At 42.3% G+C, this 16591-nt stretch overlaps 2 protein-coding genes across 10 annotated transcripts in view; both read left to right on the top strand.

Annotated features, from left to right (window-relative positions):
• Positions 1-16591, top strand: part of sulf1 (sulfatase 1) — a 379294-nt gene that overhangs the window by 205341 nt on the left and 157362 nt on the right. The gene's annotated exons all lie outside the window — the stretch shown is intronic.
• spice1 (spindle and centriole associated protein 1) lies at positions 908-4311 on the top strand. Its single transcript, XM_033019355.1, has one exon. It carries the CDS (start codon positions 1203-1205, stop codon positions 3633-3635), a length of 2433 nt encoding a protein of 810 aa, XP_032875246.1. The 5' UTR covers positions 908-1202; the 3' UTR covers positions 3636-4311.

The raw sequence follows: 16591 nt of genomic DNA, 5'->3' as shown, positions 1-16591 counted from the left end.
AAAATGATAAATTATTTTCATAAAAGGGAGATGAATTGAAAATCACTGCTTTCAATGTTTTTGTCTCGAAGAAAAATAATGTAGTTTTATATTCTAAATGTGTATATTCCAAAAGCAAACCTACTTGACAGCAAATATGCCTTTTGGTGGTGGTTGGCTTAGTTGCACTCTTACCTTAGTCAAAAGGTTACAGTTCAAACCTCTCAAGAGAATTTAACTACATAATCGGAAACCTGATCGCAAAAACATTCTTGACAAATGCTTTCACTTTTGTTTATCCAAGAATTAACTATAGCACACAATATCAATGTCATCTTAAATTACATTTGGTTTGATAACCTTCTTGTAAATTGACGTAGAATTTTAACCATGTAAATTCTAGTTATTATTGTCAAGGTCCATTTTCAAAATCTAACATACCCCATGACACTATTCAAATAAGAACATGTTCAATATCTTTATTAATGCACATTTGTCAACCTATTACAATGAGCCAATATCTGGTGGAATAACTTTGTAGTATGGAAACTGACAGCTGGAAAAGTGAAAATACAGTAATACAGCCACAGAACCGAACAAAAGTCTCGACACGAAACATCACCCATTACTTCTCTGCAGAGATGCTGCCTGTCTTGCTGAGTTATCCCAGTATTTTATGTCCAGCTTTTCACTGTACCGAGGTACACACGATAATAAACTAAACGGAAAAACATGTTCAGAGATGCTACCTGGCCCGCTGAGTTAATCCAGCGGGCATTTATTTTGTGTCATGATCTTTGAGACCTGCCTAGACTTGAACCGCCGACCTTCGGCTCTTGTGAGGTCGATGCGCCGCGACGCGGCGGGCGAGGCAACGCGAGGCGGGCGTGACGCTCCAGTGGCGCGAGCATTTGAACTGAGCGCGGTTTATTCAACGGTCCGAGTGTCTCCCGCGGGAAGCGGCCCGCGAGCTCAGTGTCCGCGGCGCCCCCCAGGCCGCGCGCTCGGAGCGGGGACAGTGCGCGTGTCCGCGGCGCTACCGCCCGACCGCTGGGAGAGGAGGGGGGAGATTGCGCGCGTCCACGGTGTTACCGCCCGACTGCTGGGAGAGGAGGGTGAGTGCGCGTGTCCGCGGCGCTACCGCCCGCTCGCTGGGAGAGGAGGGGGGAGATTGCGCGCGTCCGCGCCGCCTGCTTTTATCGGGCCTTCCTCGGGCGGACGCGATGTCGTTGATCAGGAAGATCCGCAAGAAGGGGAGACCGGCCTCCAAGAAGGAGTGGGACAGCACCATCAGCGACCTGAGCGTCCACCGGGCCGGCCAGGGGGAGCTGGCGTGGCGCCGGCAGACCCGCGTCTCCAAGCACCAAGCAGCAGCACAGTCGGAGCTGCGGGAGAGGGAGGCAGCGGCGGCGAGCGGCGGGCAGAGGCGGCGAGCGGAGCAGCAGCGGCCGGCCATGGCCGAGCTGCCGCTTGAACAGTGGCAACTGCGGGACGTGTTGGCTCGGTCCGACCGCGCTCTGGCCGTGGTGCGGGATCCGTTCGGCGACGCCCCGCGGCGCCAGGCCGGCTTCCCCAACGTGACCGTGGCCCCCGGCGGCCGGCAGCCTCCCGCCACACAGCTCATAACGCAACACAGCGAGCAGCCCACACAGCTGTCCCTGCTCAGCGAGTCGGTGATGGACCCGCAGGCCCTAAATGAAGCTTCACACTGTTCAGAGTCGGGGGCAGAGTGTTCACTGCAGCATCAGGCCGATGGTCAGGCACTGGAGCTAAAAACTCCCGAAACCCCAAGAGTCCGGCCTCAGACATCACCCAGCTGGACCGCAGGAGGTGCCTCAGTGGCCCACGCCAGTTTAAATGCAACAGCGGCTATCCAGAGAGTGAAGTCCAGAGTGGAAAGTAGAGCGGGAAATGATGCAGAACTAGAAGGCACATCTCCATTTGAAACCATGCAGGCAATCCGACAAGTACTCCATCCTGGTTCAAGAAACTCTCAAAGGTGTTTTGACATGTCAGATGACAACTTTTGTGATGTGCCTACCAAAAGAATGGAAACCCGGAGGACTGAGGACAGGCAGATGAACCTAGAGATGCTGCAAGAAATGATTGAGAAAATTGATAAGGAACTGCTGGAATATGAACATCAAGCCGGATGCGAGGTTCCCAGCTGGTTGCCTGAGAAAGATCGTGGTGTAACTAGTTTCACTTTCTCATTAGTCAACTTGATCAGCAGATTGACCTTCTCTCTAAAAGAATGTGGAATTCGGCAGTGGCAGGAGAAGGAAAACCATCAGCAACTTCTGGAAAAATCTGACCATCACCAAGCACTGATTGATGCATTGACAGCAGAATTTCTAACAGTACAAAATGAAATTGTTTCTCTGCAGGCTTACTTGCAGCAATATATGATCAAAACAGACAAAGAGTTGTACTCCCTGAAACAAATGTTGCATAGATCTACTGAAGTAGAAAGAGATATACCAAGACAAAACATTGCTCATGAAGTAAATGAAATTGCAGTAGAATCTGAGAGTTTGTATCATTGCGCTAACACTAAGAAGCAAGGCAATGCTCTTTCAATGGTTGTGACAAATGTTGAAGATGAACTTTTAAAAGGCCTGAACCAAAAGCAGCCATCTGCTTTTCAGTACAAAGAGAATCAGTTGGAGAATGAAAGAAGAGGTCAGGGTTTACCTGAACATTCATTTAGCCCTGCCGTATTGCTTTCTCCTCCAAGACAGAGGAATAGCCAAATAGCTACTGGATCACAAATCACAGTTAATTTGTGTCAAGAGTGCCATCAGTCTAGCAATGAAAATAAAGAATCTAATGGTTCCTCACAGGTTCTTAAGAATGTTTTAGATGTTCCACATGGAGAAAATGATTTTGTAAAGCATTTAGCAGTACTGAACCAAATGCCAGATTGTCAGGGTCCTGCCCAGCAATGGAAGATTTCTGATGCAATCAGTGAGCATAAGCAGATTATCCATTCACCTGTTTCCAATTTGCCATGTATGCATTTGGGAGCGTTTGATGATACAACAACATGCAATCTGAGAAAAATGGAAGACAATGTAGTAGCTGTAGGCAGTCAAAATGCTTTGAATAATTGGCTGAAACATCAAGCAATGCTAACTCAAATTACTGAGCTACAGTTGCAGAATTCTGCTCTCAAATCCCAACTTGGTCAGTTCAAAATAGGTAAATTATCTAACCCAGCACCACAAATTGAAAAGGTTACTCCCGCCACTTCTGAGAATCTTGAGCAAAGGATAGCTGAGCTCAACCATCAGAGTGCTGAAGCACGGAGCAAACTTTTGTACCTGATTGAACAGCAAAGACAGATTTCCTCTGAGTCGGTGTCCCCAACAATTTCTCCTATTCCGCCTGAAAGCACAGCAATAGGAACTGGCAGCAAAACATTGGAAGTATTGATCCCACTCCCCAGTTGCTTGGACTCGTCTGCAGGTAGCTCACCTTCCCCAGACAGTAAAATTGACAGAAACAGATCCATAGATCACATTAGTACAACTAGTTCCTCTCTCTATTTGAATAAAACTGATGGAAATAAGACACTTGTAACTCAAGGAACAAAACCAGAAAAACTGAAAGAAGAAGGTTGGTTTGCACTGTCTACTCACACCATGCAATTCTAATGATGGGAGATACATAAATCATATTGATATTTGCTGAACAAGCAGAAATTTTTTCAAATTTGTAGAAAGAAAAATGCTGGAAATCTGAAACCGAGAAATCACATTTTGAATGGACAGCATAAGAAATACCAACTTGGTCTATTTTCACCCCAGATTCTAGAATTTTGTTTTTTGCTTGTATATTTTTGCTTGATTATTTTCAATGGAAATTGATAAAATTTAAATTTGTGAGCCTGAATAGTTCAATATTTTCAATTCTGTTAATTAATCTATAGAGACAGAATATAGACCAATGAAGGTATGTAAAGGAAATAAATGATTCGTATTGCAGTTGTTTTTAATTCACCTGTTTAATTTTTTTTTAAGTTGAATGGGGGTGATTATTGATCAGGACAGCATCTTAGGCAACAGATTGGTAATCCATATTATATCCCACCCACATTTATTTCCACTGTAAATAAACGTGTGATGTGCTAAGTTATTATCAGGTCTTTCGGGATTGGACGTTTGGCGTATTTTTGATGCAAATCAGATATTTTTCCTTTTTCTAACCTGGAGCAAGGTGTTTGAATCAGTGTTTGAGAAAATTCTTTATTTAAAATTATGAATGTTATTACATTTTTAGATTACAAGAGGATTTATATGTCATTAATAAAACTTTCACAATACAAACAGAAATGAAGAGTGGTTCTTTTTATGGTATTTGCCTAAAAAGTCTCCAATATCAATTCTCATAAACTGTCTGAGATTCTCTTAGATCAGGCTCTCTGATCTACCTGTATGACAATAGGAACCAGGAATCCTTTAGTGAGAAAGTCAATAGTGCCTTATTTGTCACATATGCAACTGCAGTGAAATTAATTTTGAATATATTACACATGCAGGCCATTTTTGAAACCGTTCAAAGTCTGGTGGGCCCATGTGCTCGTACTGGAGCAGTTCCCGTGAACCGACAGCGCTCTCCTTACCTGGCCATCTTTGTGTCCTGGGGCAGCGTACCTGAAAGTGCTGGAGGCATTACCCCGGTTTACCCTCCTACTGGCCCTAGCTCTCCACGTCTGACTTCTCCAGCTCCCTCCGGGTTACGCTGTCTGCGGGTTCCCAGTCCTGCAACCACAAGCCTTCTGATGGACTCCAATTAGCCTTTGGACGGTCCCGCCGGAGACTGCGGCCGGCAAGCCGGGCCTACCAGGCATGTCCTCTGTCGTCTGTCCGTGGCAGGTGAGTCGGCTTCCGAGGTCGGTTCGTGGCAAGTGAGTTGGGTCTGGTTGCCGGGGGTGTCCCGGCCCACTGAATGGAGACTTTATGATTCAGTTATTTGATGACAGCACCAGAAGTTGAAAATTCAGGTGGAGGATGAACCATTGAATTAAGGATACAGTGGGGTCAAAGAAGAGAGCAAATGGAGAAACTAATTGGGGATAGACACAAAATGCTGGTGTAACTCAGTGGGTCAGTCAGCATCTCTGGAGAAAATGGATAGGTCACATTTTAGGTCGGGTGCCTTTTTCAGACTAATTGGGAGAAAGAAAAAAGTGAAAGCAGAAATTCAAGCGATCTCAATGAAGTTAACTTTAATTAAGTTGATATTTGTTTTGGTAGGACCAGAATTGAACTTAGTTTCTTCATTGTAAAAATGTAATTGATTCACCTAATATTTCTAGTATTTAGTGTTCTGCTGGTGTTCATGTTCTTGTAGCATTATGTATGTCACCCTCCAATCCCATCGGGGATACATCTTGTTCAAGCTACACTGTCCCGAGATGAAGGACTTAAACACATCTGCACTTCCCTATGGAACTTAATAATCAGATCCATGCCCCAAATATTCCCTGAAATAGTTACGAATAATCCTAGCTGTGAAACAGATTGGTCTGTTTGGAAATTTTCATCCAAGAATGTTAAGCCAAATACTACATTGTGCATGTCTATGAGGTTTCCTCTGTCTCTTGTATATAAAACTAGACTAAGTGGGACCCGTTGAGTCCCAACATCACACGTAAGGGCTGTTCCCCCAACGCAATATTCCACCTCTACACCAATTCCAATATTGGTGGCTGTTAGGGGGGGGGGGGGGCTTTCTGGAGTGCTAGTATGTGTTGTGGGCTGAAGGGCTAGTATGCAGATTGTGGGCCGAATGGATTATTGGGCTGGCGGTTCAGTCACTCAAGCCTGTTGTGCTAGCAGCTCACTCACGGCTGATGGGCTGGAAGTTGACTTGCGGCTATTCCTTGAAATTCCATTTCAAGCAGGGTGCAAGGCCACCAAATTCAAGTGCAGTTTCATACCATTTCAAGCAGGGTGCAAGGCCACTAAAGACAGCGAGGCTTGACCTCTCCCTCCTCCATCTGGCAGAGACTGAGCCACGCCCCTACTTCTGGGTTATATAGTCCTTCCCCCCCCCACCCACCAGAAGGGGCGTGGCCCTCATGGCGTGATTGACAGGGGAGAGAATCTCAACATTTTTTAAACACTAATAACTTTTATTTTTCATCGATGGGAAAATCTTGTCCTGCCCAGCAGAGGGGGACTGAGTAAGATGGCCAAAAATCAGCCGTAAGTGGCAGCGTTTTTTCTAAAATCAATATACAGAACAACAGGAAGTGGTCATGATCAGACTTTTAGTAATATAGATGAAGGTGTCTTGGAAATTACTCAATTTCTGTTTTGTCTCCCTGTTCTAGAGAAAGCTCTCAAGCAGTGAACATAATACTAAATTAAAAAAAATTACAGAGAATATTTGGAATTTTCTGCAGTAGTCAGAAAGGAGGTAAAAGGGGAAGTGTAGCAACTCCAGATTTTGATTACGAGTTGTGTTTGAAGGGGATGATGATTAACAATGATGAAGAGTGAAACAGGTTGTTATCAAGGGAAAATCTAGAATGCTGAAAGAGGGGTGTGAGATGTTTAGTCTCATGGTGGAGGTTTATCCGTTCATTGGGGATAATGGATGGTTGGGCTCTGACAGCGCTGAGAAACCTCAGCATGCCATCACTGTCCCCAACCTTGGCGTGATCTTTGATTCCACCCTCTCCCTTGAGCTTCACATCCGCCATGTCATTAAAACCTCCTTCTTTCATCTCCGCAACATCGCCAAACTCAGACCCTCTCTCACACCTCCCGCTGCTGAAAGACTCATCCATGCCTTCATCTCCTCCCGACTGGACTATTGCAACTCACTTCTCCTTGGCATCAGCTCAACCTACATCAACCGACTCCAACTGGTCCAGAACGCAGCCGCCCGACTCATCACCCACACCAAATTCTGGCATCACATCACTCCAGTCCTCAAACAACTTCACTGGCTTCCCATCTCCCACCGGATCACCTACAAAATCCTGATCCTCACCTACAAAGCCCTCCACCATCTGCCCCCCCCATATCTCACTGACCTCCTCTCCCCCTACCAACCCTCACGGTCCCTCAGATCCACATCAGCCGGTCTCCTCTCCATCCACAAGTCCAACCTCCGCAGTTTTGGGGACAGAGCCTTCTCCAGGGCAGCTCCCAGGCTCTGGAACTCCCTCCCCCAACTGATCCGCAATTCCGTGTCCCTCACCATCTTCCAGTCCCGCCTCAAGACCCATCTCTTCACCTCTGCCTATCCTTAGCCCCACGTCCCCCTCCCTTTTCATCTGTGCATTAATTACCTCATATTGTGTTTTGAATTGTATTCTGTCTTTACTTTGTGTACTAGTCATGTCTCTACTATTTATTTAATTCCCCTTACATGTTTTTCCTCTACCTGCTAAATTTTTGTAAGGTGTCCTTGAGACTCTTGAAAGGCGCCCATAAATAAAATTTATTATTATTATTATTACTGTCAATTAATTACTGATCCATCCAAGATCTGTACTGAAATAATAGGTTTTCTGCTGCACCTCTGTCTTCCGGTGTCTGCAGAGCTGTTTCCCCTGAGAAATGGTGGATGTTCGAATACAGGAATACCTTGTGTTCGCAATTATTTAGCTTCTTGATCTTCAATCATTCCCATCAAATTACTTTGTTCTTTGTAGAGAAGCATAAGGTCTCTGTGCATATACCAGCTATGATGGACTTTAGAGGAGCTCATATCTTGGTACCTTTGAGGATGCATGCACACTTGGCAATATCAAACCTAAGAAATAATTTCTCCAGTAAATTACACCTGTTTCATTCTTTACAAAGTACTATTGTGCCTATGCATAAATTACATCACATGCTTTATAAACACTAACCACATTCCCCAAATTACATACTTTAGGAATTACAAGTATATGTTGATTCCAAAAAAAATCCTGAGTGCTATATCACAAATTCACAAAAGGAATCAACTCTTAACGTTTCCTATAATTTGTCTTTTTTTCCCACATTGCAATCGTCATTACAGTTTACTCTTAACACTGGACCTTTATTCTTTCCTATTGACCACCTTGTAACTCAGTGTTTGCCTCTAACCTCTTTTCTGAATGGTTTAATGTATACACAACTTGGTCTTCGTGATTCTTAGCCTGTCTTGCCGCACCTTGAGTATAGTTTATGATCTGAAATTACTGCCCATAACTGAGGAAATAGACTCTTCATTGTGGAGCTTATGAATATTGTCTGAAGAAGCTCTTGACCTGAAGCATCGCCAATTCCTTCTCTTTACAGATGCTGCCTCACCTGTTCCGTTTCTCCAGCATTTTTTGTCTACCTTTGATTTTTCTAGCATCTGCAGTTATTTCTTAAACATATGAATATTGTGGATGGTTGATGAGGGGCCAGGCTACTTTGTTCTAATTGCTTGTTAAGAATTGGAGCTGTGCTTATTAAAACTTGGTGAGTATTTCATCCTGCTTTTGACGTGCCTTTGGGAGCAGTGAAAGGCCTTGAGGTGTCAGGAGATGAGTACTTTCTATAGGATATCCAGCCCAGAAATAACTTTGTATTTATGGTTGACAATAAATCTCCAGAATATTAATGATTGGGGACAGTAATATCAACTCCATTGAATGTGAAATGTAGATGGTTAAGACTCTTCTTTTGCTGGAGTGGCTATTTGCTGGCACTTCTGTGACATAAATTTTACTTATCACTTGTCTGCCCATTCCTGAATGCTATCTCAATTTTGCTATGTGCAGGTGCTTTCTGAGGAGTTGTAAATGAAATTGAACATTGTGCAACCATCCACGATCATCTGACCTTATGATAGGTGGACGGTCATTGATGAAGCAGCTGAAGATGGATAGGCTAGGACTTAACCCTCAGTAACTCCTCCATTAATGCTCAAGAAGGAACTGCAGATGCTGGAAAATCGAAGGTAGACAAAAGTGCTGGAGAAACTCAGCGGGTGCGGCAGCATCTATGGAGCGAAGGAAATAGGCAACGTTTCGGGCCGAAACCCTTCTTCAGACTCCATTAATGGCCTGGTGTTGGGATAATTGATGCCTGATCCCTGAAGTTGCAGCACAGGTGGATAGGCTGGTGAAGAAGGCCAACAAGTTGCTGCATGCTGGGTCATAATGGGATTAGAGCAAGAAGCTCGTGGTACAACTTCATAAAATATTAGTTCGGCCACAACTGAAAAATTGTGTGCTCTTCTGATCACCACAGGATAGAAAAGATATGATTGCACTAGAGAGGGTTTTCTAATGGAGGAATTCTAAGGAAGAATTATTTTCTCCTGTTGCAATCTGGAACACACTGCTGAGAAGGTAGTGGAGGCAGGTACTCTCCAGGCATGAGATTTCTCTGCGAATTTTGAATCTCAGTTTAAAAAAAAATCTGTCTAAATCTCCGCTATAAATGACTTTCCGCGAGACAGTGAGCCGCTGCGCCAATGGTTGAGTGCGTGGAAATTAGCTGAGTCGATTTTAGTGGAAAGTACGTGGTTGCCGGCCGACCATCTTTCCATGCGTATTTCTACGGCTAGCGTTCAGCTCCGCACATGTAGAGTGGCGGTTTTCCTCTGTCCCCAAGGCCTACCGTACCGGGGTTGGGGCGAGGAGCACAGAGTTACGTACACAACGCTCACACTGCATTCAAGAGTCTGCATGTCATAGACACTACAATGTTCTTTTTTTTTACCTGATTCAATCAGGTAAAATGTGTTATTGTAAGGTATAATTTTTAAAAATGACTATAAATTAAGGACAAACAAGCAAGGCAATGGTGTAATATAAAGGTATAATTATCAAAAAATTATCAAAAGTTTCCTGTGTAAAGGATACTCTCTAATTAGAGTAAACAAGCAAGGAACAGGTATGTTACACGTAGGTGTAGGTGTAATATAAAATATTTGCAATGTGACTTCAGTGTAAACAAGCAAGGAGTTGGTGTTATTTTAAGGTATATCACAAATATTCTGTGTAAATTAAGTGACAAGCAAGTAAAATGTGTTATTTCTCAATATACATTATGGGTAAACACAAGAAAACTAATTTCAAGGTACAATTATCAAAAAATGTCTTCATTTAGGGGGTGCTGCCCCCTTTTATCCCCACTGGGGCGTTGTCCCTTGGATCCCCATGTTCTTTTTTCAGTTTTTTCCTCTCATGCCTGCTCTCACAAAAAGCATATGGATGAACAAATGATTGGCTAAGACACTGAAGCTACAGCCTAAATTTTGCTGGTAAATGGGATTATTACAGATGGGACTTGATAGTTTACATGGACATGGTGGGCCCGAGGACCTGTTTCTGTACTGTTTGACTATTATTATATGAACTGCAACCATCCCTTGTGTGACAGGGATCTAGTCATTGGAATGTTTTCACCTTGATGCCACGCTCAGTCAAATGCTGCTTTATTGTCAAGGTTAATCACTCACTTCACCTCTGAAATTCAACTCCTTGGCCCATATTTGGACTAAGACTGTGGTGAGGTCTGAAATTGAGTGATCCTTGTGAAACCCAAGAGACCATCAAGTGAGTAGGTTATTGGTAAGAAAGTGCCACTTGAAAGCACTCTGAATGATGGGTTCCATCACTTTGCTGATGATTGAGATAAGATTGATTGGGAAGTAAATAGCAGGATTGGATTTATTTTTCTTTAAGCACACAGGAAGGGCAAGGACTGATTAGGGATAGTCAACATGGTCAGGCCATATTTGGAATATTGTGAACAATTTTGGGCACCATATTTGAGGAAGGATATACTGGCTTTGGAGAGGAGGTTTATAAGAATGATCCCAGGAATGAGTGGATTAACATGTGATGAGCGTTTGATGGCACTGGGCCTGTACTCGCTGGAGTTTAGGGAGGACCTCATTGAAACTTACTGAATAGTGAAAGGTTTAGAAAGAGTGGATGCGGAGAGGATGTTTCCTCTGGTGGGAGAGTCTAGGGCTAGAGGTCATAGCCTCAGAATTAAAGGACATCAGAAGGTGGTGAATCTGTGGAATTCTTTGCCATAGAAGGCTGTGGAGGCCATGTCAATAGATATTTTTAAGGCAGAAATAGATAGATTGTTGATTTGCACAGGTGTCGGGGGTTGTGAGGAGAAAGCAGGAGAATGGGGTTAGGAGGAAGAAATAGATCAGCCATGATTGAATGGCGGAGTAGACTTGATGGGCTGAATGGCCTAATTCTGCTCATATCACTTATGAATACTCACCATCAGCTGATACAACTGTATCAAAAGTCATGCCACATGCTGCACATAATTCTTAAAGGTAAACAAACTTGATACCTTCCAAATCACCTTGGAAAATAAGCCAGGAAAAACACAGGGTAATGTTTTGTCTTGAAATAGCTTACATTTGAACCTTGAAATACATACATCATTAGTGCAAATCTGACTTTTTAGAACTGATATTTAGCCTACATGGAGCAATCATCCCTGCATGTGTCTAATTTATTTCTTAAAAATAACACTGTTTATCTATTTTAAACTCCTAGGCCAGTTCAATGTGATTCACTTTCTCATTTGTTGATCTCACAGCCCATGTCATTGGTTCACTATAAAGACATGGATACTTAAGGAATATGCCAGCGTAGCAGTTGAGATAAACCGTGCTGAATTCAAGAAGCATTTGCAGATGGCAGAAACACAAACTTTGTCTTAATTGGGTGCAGACACTGGAATAGGATTGCAATTGAAAAGAGCAGGTAATAGGAAGCCACGTAGTAGCTGTATTGCTGCAGTTTGCATGATGTTAACCAGCTGCAGTTGGAAATCATTTCGAGGGGCAGCTATGTCTGTGCAAGGAACTGCTGCTCTGAGATAGCAGTGAAGATGAAATGAAAGCACAGAGCACTGTGATGACAGCCAGATAGTAACGTATAGCATTATTAATGACCTTGTGGGCCACTTGTGGTTTGCGGAATATGAGAGGTATTCGTATTATTGAAGCTTGAAGAGAAAGTATTGTATTGAATATCTACTTTATGTATCTGTCCTACAATTTGCTGAACCATTCCCAGCAGTTAACTGCTGCTTCATGTATAAGCTGTGGATTGATTCCAGAAAAAACACTGAAAAGAGAAATTGTAACCGTGATGGCTTTCAGTCTGCAGTAACTTTTAATCAGCAGTTGTGCTGCACCAACCATTCAGCACAGTAAGTCATGTTTGCTTTATTTGTTAAAACCATGTTAATCATTGTGCTGTTTCAGAGTTCAAATGTTTCGACATAGCAATGCATTAGAACTTGGATCATTATTTCAAATAATTAATTTATTAATTTTATATTTAGGTAGTTGAAATTAGAAAACCCATAGCATATTTTAGGAGTAGTCGATGAACCTCCCACATTTTTATCAATTTCTTTCAGAAAACATTTCAGTTTTGGAGCACTGTCGTTTTAAAAACTGAATTGTATTATTATGTGCAAGGCCACTGACGTCAATAGGTTATTAACTGCCTAGATGTTGCTACATTTTTATTTAAAGCTGAAAGTTCTCCGATTTTATGCCTGTTTTCTGCTGAACTTAAGCACAGTTCAACTTGGGGAAGGCGATGGTAAAATCAGTTCAGATTAATATCCCATTAATCCAGCTGAAAAGCGTATCTGTGTAGCTGTTTTTAGGCTCACCCATGTTCGTCTTGGATTTCAGTAGAATGACATCTGTAGGTTTGTCCGTGACATTTACACCACAAAATCCCATGTTAAACTAGGCATACAGTTCTGCCAAAACATCAGAATAAAGGACTGTATTTAACTGCATAAGTGCAAGGAACCGACTCACAGATTTACAGACACGTCTACTGGAATTGGAACTAAACATGGGCCGATGTAAAAGCAGCTCATGAAAATCGGGATAGAAATGGACCTGGCATGGCCTGGCTGTGATGTTCCTAGTTGCAAGAACAACCCAAAAATACTTGTTCCTTGTGTCATTCATGAATATATGGTTAATTGGGTGTGGCACTGGAGAGTTGGCAGCTCTTGTGAAACTGTGTCTCTACTGGAATCGACAAATATGATGGAGAAATTACGTTTCTAAATAGACCATTGTGCAATAATTATGGATTTTCAAACTTTGTAACTAATCACTCAATGTCTATTAAAATGAGTCAGAAGAAAAATGAAAGAATGGTTGTTGTATTCTCCAGGATTACAGTTCACTGTCTTTCATTCCAAAACATGGCTAATTTAAATCTGATCCAAATCCCACATTTAAAATGTCATAGTTTTCAAGTGCTAATGTAAACTGCATGCAACCCTTCTACATAATTTTTATGAAATATTAAACTCAATTAAATGTTACACACTAAACATGACCTAGGCTTATGTTGTTGGTTTCATATGTTAAAAGCCAGCAGATTTAGTGTTTGTTACCAGTTGTAAGAAAATAAAATTCTGAAAACATTTTGTTTGTGTCCAAGCAATTAGCTATCTTAGAGTTTAAATTTGATGATAGATTTTCAGATTAAAGGGTGCTGCCATATTCTATTAACTATAGTGAAGATGGCATGAACATTTAGTGAGAAATGTTTTTGATTTTAAGTATAGACCCAAATATGCAATATGTAAAGTATTACCTTTCTAGTTAAAATGGTAAACACTGATTTTGTAGCATGGGTACTTCCTGTCATGCATAACTTCTTTATGGTGTGATCTACATCTATTTTCAGAATAATTTCACAGATAACTAAGCACTTTTGAAATATAGTAGTGACAATGTTAAGAAATGCTAACCAAATTATAATAGAAGATAGACACAAAATGCTGGAGTAACTCAGCGGGACTGGCAGCATCTCTGGATAGAAGGAATGAGTGACGTTTCAGGTTGAGACCCGTCTTCAGACAAATTATAATATATACATATAATATATGGATGTAATAATATGGCCAGGCGTACATTTTAAAAAAATGTTTCTGAGGCTAGACTGAGATTTTTTTAAATAACAACCAAATCCAAGTATTAGGCTTAATTGAAATTCTTCACTTTTGAAAGCTGCATCTTCATGCAATGAAACAACTCTTTTCCATATATCAAATTTCACTTTCATGTTTGTCAGAAGGAAAAGACATATCACAATGTAACATAAACTATTTTATAATATTAAAAAATGTAAGCCTAGCCATATTTTTACATCCATATATTATACTTATAATATATCAGTTGATCAAGCTTTAACATCTTTGTGTGGATGGATGTTATGTATCTTTGCCCATTGTTGACATAATTCCCTAAATAGTCCAGCTCCAAGTACATTATGTGTAGGAAAGAACTGCAGATGATGATTTAAATTGAAGGTAGAATGACTTCCGTGGGACAGGCCCTTAAGTCAACCATTCTGAGTTTGATGGCCCCAGTGCAGACTGATAGTAAATCAGATTTCAAAAACTGCATCTAGATAGTTTGTTCATATGGGATGTGTATCTGGAGATGTGGAAAGTCATAAAAGTTCAAACATTTTGAGCAGGGGGGAGATGAAAGGGCAGATGTGATGCGTCTTGAACGATTTGAGTGCACTACTGACGGATAATAGGATCATGCAGTTATATTTTGATGTTAACTAAAACATCTTACTAATGCAAACCTAAATACCAGACGGTTTAATGTTCTTACTAATTAAACATCAAAAACACATTTTAAGAAGTCAAATGTTTGCAAGAGTGAAAGGCTTAACAGTAGAGAATGCTCAAAAGGGCAATATTTTGTATCTGGAGTAATTCAGTGTTCATATTGTATATTTCAACTTTTTTTTGGAATGACAGATAGTGGTAAGAGATGGCTAATTAGGTGATAGTACATGAAGGATGACTTTGGAACTCTGGCAGAATGGAAATCATGGCACTCTGCGGACAAGGAGCAAGAATTAAATACATGTTAATTTTTCCACATATCGTTGCATGTATGCTCCCCTTTCATCATAGTAAAAATATTTTTGCAGCATGCCTGGATTGTTAATCCCATGTGTTATTGAATGCAGAGAAGATAACAGTACAATTAGCAATTCCACCTCGTTTTTACTATGTCAAGGACAAGTTATGGACTCCATTCATTTTCTAAATCTGTCAAGCACTGCAATAATTATTCCATAATATAATCCATCAAATCACAATATCACTGTTAGCTGCACCAACGGCCATTAGAATATGAACATTCAGTGTCCGAATAGGAGGTGTTTAAGAAGGAACTGCAGATGCTGGAAAATCGAAGGTACACAAAAATGCTGGAGAAACTCAGCGGGTGCAGCAGCATCTATGGAGCGAAGGAAATAGGCAACGTTTCGGGCCGAAACCCTTCTTCAAACTGATGGGGGTGGGGGCGGGAAGAAGAAAGGAAAAAGGAGGAGGAGCCCGAGGGCTGAGGGAGATATAGGAAGGGGAGGAGACAGCAAGGGCTAACAAAATTGGGAGAATTCATTGTTCATGCCCCCAGGATGCAGACCGAGCGGAGGTATTCGGCGAAGCGATCGCCAAGCCTCCGCTTGGCCTCACCGATGTAGATCAGCTGACATCTAGAGCAGCGGATGCAATAGATGAGGTTGGAGGAGATGCAGGTGAACCTCTGTCGCACCTGGAACGACTGCTCGGGTCCTTGAATGGAGTCGAGTGGGGAGGTAAAGCGACAAGTGTAGCATCTCTTGCAGTTGCAAGGGAAAGTGCCCGGGGAGGGGGTGGTACAGGAGAGAAGGGAAGAATTGACAATGGAGTTACGGAGGGAGCGGTCTTTGCGGAAGGCAGACATGGGGGGAGATGGGAAGATGTGGCAAGTGGTGGGGTCACGTTGGAGGTGGCAAAACTGACAGAGGATTACTTGTTGTATGTGACGGCTGGTGGGGTGAAAGGTTAGGACCAGGGGGACTCTGCCCTTTTTGCGAGTGGGGGGGATGGGGAGAGAGAGCAGTGTTACAGGATATGGAAGAGACCCTGGTGCGAATAGGAGGGATCATCTCAACCTTCCACTGTGATCAATATCTGATTGGTTTCCATGTAAAGAATGATAGAAGAAATAATTATGAGTAGTAAGAAATGCATGTTTCCTTCTATGAGGATAAGGTTGCCAGGATTGACCTGAAATTTATTGCTATAATAACAAGGAGCAAGTTCATGGAGATATTAAAAGAAATAGCGTTTTTTTTGTGTGACTGATTATTGTGTTAAAAGTCGTTTACCTGTAGTAAAGGCAAGGTGGCTAGTGTAAGTGATTAAAGGTTTAGTGATGTGATGACATCTACAGATGTGCAAATGATCAGAGTCATTTTTAAAGGTAGACAAAAATGCTGGAGAAACTCAGCGGGTGAGGCAGCATCTATGGAGCGAATAGGTGAAGTTTCGGGTAGAGACCCTTCTTCAGACTGATGTGGGGGTGGGGGGTGCGGGAAGAAGAAAGGAAGAGGTGGAGACAGTGGGCTGTGGGGGAGCTGGGAAGGGGAGGGGAAGGAGGGAGAAAGCAAGGACTACCTGAAATTGGAGAAGTCAATGTTCATACCGCTGGGGTGTAAACTACCCAAGCGAAATATGAGGTGCTGCTCCTCCAATTTGTGGTGAGACTCACTCTGGCCACTGAGGAGGCCCAGAACAGAAAGGCCGGATTTGGA

Source organism: Amblyraja radiata, chromosome 4 (genome assembly GCF_010909765.2).
Source record: "Amblyraja radiata isolate CabotCenter1 chromosome 4, sAmbRad1.1.pri, whole genome shotgun sequence".
Lineage (NCBI taxonomy): Eukaryota > Metazoa > Chordata > Chondrichthyes > Rajiformes > Rajidae > Amblyraja > Amblyraja radiata.
Note: the sequence above shows the minus strand (reverse complement) of the source record. Positions and strands in the feature narration are given on the sequence as shown.

What these genes read in the sequence shown, in the direction of transcription:
- spice1 (XM_033019355.1), top strand. Translation starts at nt 1,203, where the DNA reads ATGTCGTTGATCAGGAAGATCCGCAAGAAGGGGAGACCGGCCTCCAAG.